Source organism: Theropithecus gelada, chromosome 1, assembly GCF_003255815.1.
Source record: "Theropithecus gelada isolate Dixy chromosome 1, Tgel_1.0, whole genome shotgun sequence".
NCBI lineage: Eukaryota > Metazoa > Chordata > Mammalia > Primates > Cercopithecidae > Theropithecus > Theropithecus gelada.
In genome coordinates, this window is record NC_037668.1 from 51,002,835 (window position 1) to 51,009,981 (window position 7,147).

At 49.6% G+C, this 7,147-nt stretch overlaps 1 protein-coding gene across 2 annotated transcripts; it reads right to left on the reverse strand.

Moving 5' to 3' along the window:
- Positions 1-2,527: 2,527 nt before the first annotated feature.
- On the reverse strand, positions 2,528-4,446 carry ID3 (inhibitor of DNA binding 3, HLH protein). Of its 2 annotated transcripts, XM_025385945.1 has the most exons (3): positions 3,734-4,446; positions 3,540-3,624; positions 2,528-3,019 (listed from the first exon to the last, which is right to left on the reverse strand). In XM_025385945.1, exons 1-2 carry the CDS (start codon positions 4,031-4,033, stop codon positions 3,565-3,567), a joined length of 360 nt encoding a protein of 119 aa, XP_025241730.1. In that variant the 5' UTR covers positions 4,034-4,446; the 3' UTR covers positions 2,528-3,019; positions 3,540-3,564. The 2 variants fall into 2 exon arrangements, with proteins under 2 accessions (XP_025241730.1, XP_025241722.1); XM_025385937.1 differs by having other exon boundaries at positions 3,540-4,446.
- Between the last annotated feature and the right edge of the window lie 2,701 nt (positions 4,447-7,147).

Sequence of the window (7,147 nt, forward strand, 5' to 3'; positions counted from 1 at the left end):
TGTGGCCACCGGCAAGTTACTTCACCTGTTCTGAGCTAGTTTATTTACGAAACAAAGACACCTCCCAAATGTATTTCACAGCCAATGCGATCAGCTCTGAATCTGATCTGATCGCATGCGACAATTTGCACAAGACACTCAGCAGTGAATCTTGTAGTTCAGGAAGCCTCGTGGATACTTTATGCGCCTTATGGTTTATCCGAACAACACACCTGGAAGAGAGGTACCGACATCCCCCTTTCACAGATGAGGAGGAGTCCTAGGTCTTTCATTCCACAAGCACTCCCTGGGGACTAAGCATATGCCAGTCTCCGGGAATGGCGAGGGAAAAGAGCCAATCTGAAGTGAAGGCAAGAACATGAACTTTGAAGCTAGAGGAAGCTGAGGTTCCTAAACCCTGCTCTGCCACTTTCTTGCTGTGTGACCTGGATCAAGTTATTCAGCCTTTCTGAGTCTTATCTATAAACCAGGAATGATACTCATCATGGTGGTTTGTGAAGATTAGAACAAAAATGAAGATAAAATAGTCTGGAACCTGGCAGGCACTTCCATAGGTGATTATGACAGAAGACACTACTATCCTCTCTCTGGGAGTTTTCTGACCTAGGGCCAAATTGCTTTCACTCTCTAATGACTAATGGATTGGCATGCTGGTCTATCTTTTGTCCTGGCCACCTGAACAGCTCAGTCCTGGGAGTCCTGACAGGCAATTTCCTTGGAATTAGCTTAATAATACCTCGTAGGTGTGTGATGCATTTCAAAGAACTTTCCCACCATTATCTTCTGTCCTGGGAGGCAGCAGGGCACAGGAGGAGAATGGCTCAGAGAGGTGGAGTGCTTGCTCAAGGTCACTCGGCAGATGACCACTGCAGCCCTTTTTAGCCTTCCATGGTACCGAAACTTCCGAGCAAGCAGGAGGCAACGTGCTGTGGCAGAAAAGGGTATAAGACATTGAGCTCAATGCCTGGCTCTACTGCAGTTCATGGTGTAATGTGGGGCCTAGCACCTCAGAACCACTGCCTTAGAATCAGCTTCCTTTACAGATGCAGAAACTGGGGATCAAGAGAGGCAAAGCCCCTAACCTGAAGTTATACAGCTAGGAGGTGACACAGCAGGGATTTGTGCCCTTGTATGGCCATCTCTAAAGCCAGCACAGCACACCTAAAAAACAATCCAAGATAGACCCAACCCAGGCTTTGTACTTGGTTTGGTGCAAGGGTTTCTCGCATGAGGACTGAAGTCTGCTATTGCTCTGAGCTCTGTGTGTGTGTATTTTTTGAAGAGTATTCATCCCTTCCATCAGATCAGAGTGACCAGGACACAAAACAGGTTAAGAACCACTGCTCAGGCTGGGAGGTTGGTTGGCAATGGCAGAGGTTCTCCTCCTCCCCCATGCCCCTGTTCACCCCAGAAAGCTCACCAGGGTTAAGGCACTAAAGGTGATGACGTGACCTGTTTGTTATGAAATATTGAAGTAATTCATGCCAGGGACCAACACACAGATGAGATCATACCATAAACAGGAATCTCCAGTAAGGCCAGGCACCTGGTGAAGCCCACCTGGGGAGCCACCAGGGGTGTGGGGGAAGGCATGGGTTGGGATCTTGCTCTCTGCTCCACTTCCAGGCCTGGCCTCAAGGAATGGCCAGTCCCCAGCCCTGCTCCTGTTCACCACAGTCAAGTCACTGAAGTCACAGTTCAAATCCCATCTCTACCTCTCAAGGGCTGTGAAACCTAGTTCAGAAGCATTACCCACAGAAGTTCCCTTTCCCCATTTCTGAAATAGGGACAGGGATGCTTACAGAATAGGTTCCCAATGGAGGTGGTGTAGAAATACCAGCAGAAATGAGGACTGTGGAGTCTCTGCCTCACATTCCTTGTTCAGGGTCGGACTCTACAACCACCTAGTGTTAGAGAAGGGATTAGTATCAGTACTTCCCAACCAGCATCCAAATCTTTCTTATCCTTTTCAGGAGAGACCTCCTCTCTTTTTTTTTCCAATTTTGGAAGCCCGCAAGGAAGCCAGCCCAGAGAGCAAAAAGGAAATGAAACCAGGCCCAGTTATCAGTTTATTCATTTCTGGAATTGGTCTATCAACCACCACCCATGTCTGGGCACCAGGTGAGGCAAACTTGAGGCTCTACTCTTACCACATCCCCTGCTAGAAAGACATAGTTTATAGTGACAATAAAGAGGAAAGCTACTGCTAGATCTCAGGGGACATGAAAACTCAGTTCTCAACTTGCCTGAACCCCCAACTTGCTGGGCGAGCTTGCACCAGTCTCTCTGGTTTCCCTTCATCCAGGAAATAACAAGGCAGAGTCCAGATCTCTTCTCTGCACCCATCACTCAATGGCCATGGGACTCCCATCATGAACCCTTCTCTCCCCACCCCATCCCCTCTCAGCTGGGCAGTTTTTTATCTCTCTCTCATGGGAGTGAGCAAGTTCACTTTCCCAAAGCTCCCTAAATGCAGCCGTGTGAGAGAAAGCATCATTAGTACTTAGTGGAGACGGGTGTCATCATATACACAAGTGTTTAAAAATCGTTTATTATGCAAAATGTTAACTTTTATAAAAAGTTTAATATACATCGCATTGTTACAGAAAGTCACCTTCCTGTAAAAAAAGGTACAAAAACCTATATACTCTATTATAGAGTTCATAAATCAGGGCAACAGAACCTTTCTCCAAGGAGACCAGAAGACCAGCTCTGCCGCCGCCTTGGCATAGTTGGAGAGCAGCCACTCCTTCCACACCTCCAAGCTCTGAAAAGACAGTCCTTAAAACTTGGGGGTGGGGCAAGGGCAGGGTGATGTCGCCCAGCTGGTGGCCAGAGCTAGCTCTGGCTCTTCAGGCCACACAAGTTCACAGTCCTTCGCTCCAGAGCACCAGGTTCAGCCTCCAGGAAGGGGTTTGGTGAAGTGGGCAGGGCGAAGTTGGGGCCCATCCATGCCGTCCGGCTTCCGGCAGGAGAGGTTCCCGGGGTCCCAGGCCGAACGGGCGCCAGCACCTGCGTTCTGGGCGGGGGAGGAAAGAAGACCAAGGAGCAGTCAGTTTCCGCCGAGCGCGCCGAGGCGGGGGCCGTCCGCAGACTGGTCGGCGCCAGGGAGGAAACTTGGTCTCTACCTCCAGCTGATAGCTCCGTGCCCCACGCTGCCCCCACCCAGTTGGCGCCAAAGGCCACAGGCGGAGCTTGCACTACCCCTCCCACTTGGAACTGACACTAGCTGGGAGGGGGCTGCCGAAGACACAGCTCCGTATACAACTCCGATCAGAGACTTATTATTTAGTCGGACCCGCGTGTACTTTCCCAGACCCTCGGCCACAGCATGAGGGCAGGGGCGACGCGCGTTTAAGGCTGAAATGCACATCACATGGCAACTGACTCTGCCATTCATTTAATGCTACCATGGGCAAGTCACTTGTCCGTCTCTGGCCTCGATTTCCCTAAACCGAGGGAGTGGCAATCTTTAAAAAGGTCTGCCAACTCCAGAACTGGCCGTTTAAACCTCCCTCTCCAAGGGAGGAGATGCTCACCTGGAGGTGTCAGGACACGGCCGGGTCAGTGGCAGAAGCTCCTTTTGTCGTTGGAGATGACAAGTTCCGGAGCGAGTTCGGCTGTCTGATAAAAGAGGAAAAGAGGGAAGGGTTACACAAGGCAATCTGGCGCTCCAAGGGGCTGGCAGCATCCTTGCCTGAGTGTTCAGCCCTGCTCCGGCTTCCAGGCTTACCTGGATGGGGAGATGAGGGCCGTCCGGGGGTCCTGGGACTGGTTCGGCCAGGACCACCTGCAGGTCGAGGATGTAGTCGATGACGCGCTGTAGGATTTCCACCTGGCTAAGCTGAGTGCCTCTCGGGACTCCAGGTACCAGTTCCCGCAGGCGGGAGTAGCAGTGGTTCATGTCGTCCAGCAGGCTCAGCGGCTCCTCGGCTGCCGGGCCCTTGCCTCGGCCCCGGGCGATGGCCAGACTGCGTTCAGACAGGCAGCACACTGCCTCGTAGCAGCCGCGCACCGGGCTCAGCGCCTTCATTGCTGGGGAGTGAGTCCAGAGGTGCCCAAAAGGGGAAGAAAACCCAAAGAAATCCCCTCACAGCGGCTTGCAATGCGCACACGCTCGCGGCCGCGGGCACTTATAGAGCCCGCCTCGAAGGCACGCCCCTTTATTCAAAACGGCGCGCCTCGGCCACGCCCCTGCCGGCCCTGGGCGTTCACAGCCCGCTTAAATTGCAAACAGGCTTCCTCCGGCTGGTCTGACGCCGAAGACCGCGGAGCCGCGGATTCAAAGAATGAGGAAGCGCTGATACTGGGGCGAGGCGGGCCTCTTCGCCAGCAAGGATTTAAAAATCACTCAAAACCATTAACTGCAAGAATTTGCTTTTTCCTGGCAGCGCCCCAGATCTTTGAGCTTCCCTGCCCCCTGCCAGTCCGCCTTTAGCCCAACACTGGTTCGAACCCACAGCTCCTCCGAGGTCATAAATCCCTGAACAGCAAAGAAGCTCCCCCCTCCCTTTTTTTTAAGCAAAAGATTTTTCAAGGGAAACTTGTAAGGAATTAGTGCCGCCTTGTTCCCCAATTTGCTGTTCGTCTGACCTCCAGACTCACTGGCGTCAGGAATTATCTTGTGACCAGAGGGAAAAAAAATTAATTGCGGTGAAGCTGAGGTTACAATGAAGAAAACAGATTTGCGCTAGGCGCTGAGATTGCAGAAGGAGGAGGGAAAGGGGGTTTGAGCAAAGAACACTATTTATTTGAGCAACAGGGGAAAAGAAGAAAGCCTGAGCCCATGTTTTTTGCATGGGGAAAAAAGGAGCCTGGACCCTCTGCCCTGTGAACTCCATAACGAACCAAATATATGCACAGTTGTGCTTTGTGAGTTCAATTAGAATTTTAGACAAGGTTTTAAATGTGGAGGCACAGATGGGACAATTCCTATATAAACCTTTTTAAGAGCCCCCCATTGGGTCAGCAAATTTGTTAACTTCCCCTCTCCTTACTTTCCACACACCTCTGTGCAGAAAACAATGGTAATTTCATTGCTCTATTGTCTATCCCTTTCTCCTATGGAAGGGCAGGCCACCTGGACTTGATTATTCTTAGCCCTGCTGAAGTAGCTCCAGCTCCATCTGAAAGACCAGGAAAGGAACCAGAGGGCCGGCAAACTAAGTCCTGTATTGCAAGAGGACACTGTGCTCAGTATTCTTTCTTTGCTTGTCTTCTTGTCACCTCCTTAGACATTTGGGAACCTGCATTTCCAAGATGCTGCTTTCCATTTTGGAAATGACCCAGTGGGATTCCAATAGTTACTTTCCTAATGAACCATTGGTGAATATATATGGACTCCCTCCACATAAAACAGTGGTTCCTGCTTTCAAGCACCCCACAATTTGGGGAGAGAAGATTAACACAGAAAACAAGAGTTCAATAGTGTGTGGCACTGATGAACAGGACAAGGGGAGCTCAGAGCCAAAGAGAGTCTCAAAACAGTTAAAAAGGACACTGGGAATTGAGAGCCCTGGGTTCATAGTGCTAGCCCTGACAATAATTTGTCATGTAATCTTGAACAAGCCCAGGTACCCTGGCTTTAATTGCCTTGTGAGTAAAATAGAAGATGGTGCTGAGTGATTATTTTAAATCCTTTCCAACTGCAGAAGTCCAAGACTGTGTGAAATTTGGATAGGTAGGTGAAGGCTGCTGAGGGACCCAAGGAGGGCATTTAAGACACATCCAATGTTACACTACAAGTAATAGCAGAGCCAGTCTTGAAGCCTTGTTCTTTTTCATCAAACCACAGGGCTCTGTGGCCCAAGAAAGATTTCTTCCTGGAATGTTTTTTTCAAGGACAGGCTCTTTAGTATAAGAAAAGAGGAAGAAAATAACCTGTGAGTGGGCCAGTCAGTCTTTATATGCTACAGCAGTCGAGTGCCAGCTATTTGATCAGGAAAGGCAAAATAGTGGTTGTAGGAACTCCTGAATAACCAAGAGAAGATCCTTCTTTTCCTATCTTGCAGACTTCTGTGACAAAATGGTCAAGTCCAGGGGGTTCTAGAAAAATCACGGTCCAGGCAGATTTCTGTGCAAATGTCCATTCTTCTTCTAAACTAATTGTGTGAACTTCGGCTAAGTTATCCCTGGGTGCTTCTATTTTCCCATCTATAAAATGGAACTAATTGGGTCTACTCATTCATTCATTTGATAATTATTGAATGCTTTTTCTTTGCAGAGCACCTGATGTGCTCACTCCATCTGATCTTAAGTCTTCTTACTGCCTGGGGGGCCCAGCATGGGCCAGTTGTGTGGAAGGTGCTCAGTCTACCCAGGTTCTCCTTCCTTCTTTTCTTTCCTCCACTACTACAGCTGATGCCTCAGGCTTGTATAGTGGTTTAGGTTTGCAAAGCACTTTCGCATTTATTATTTCCCAGGATGCTTCCAGGCTGAAATGCCCATGGGCTGTGTGACATAAGGCAGAAGGATGCCGTGGGATTAGCAAGCAAAATTCTGTTCTGTGCATGCCAATAATTTGCAGTGTGCCCTTGGACGAATTTCCTCCCTTCCTGGGCTTCATTTTCTCTTAAAAAAAAGAAAGAAAGAAAGAAAAAAGATAGTGGGTAGGAGGAGGCTGGGAGGAAGCAAGTGACCTTTAAGGGTCTTCTCTAGACGAAGATTCTAATTCTGAAAGAAGCCGGTTATGGTTAGGAACCCTGAATAGAGTTTAAACGCAAGAGACTTCTTTTTCCCCACAGCAGACTGGACAGGCTAGCTCAGGCCTTCTGCAACTTGTTTAGCGGTGGTGGGGCCTCAGCCTCTTATTCCAAATGCCTCTGAACTTTCTGTTCCCAGTTCTGCTCCTTTTACCAGCTTTTTCCCCCCTCTTGCATTTTTTATTTTTATGAAAGGATGTCATTAAGGCTTTTGTCTGCGCTGTTTTTGTTTCAGAACTTTTCTCACAATCCTATTTTTTGTTGAGGAATCCGCTCCTTTGCCCAGCTGTGGGTCCCGGTCCCACAGCTGTGTTGATCTAAGACTCAGCCCCAGACAGCCTGGCGCCAGGGTGGGACGTCATGCGTTCACACAGGGATGCGTGTCCCAGGCAACCTTTCCTCGGGCAGTCACCGGCCGGCGACTGTCTCCACCACCAATGAGCGCG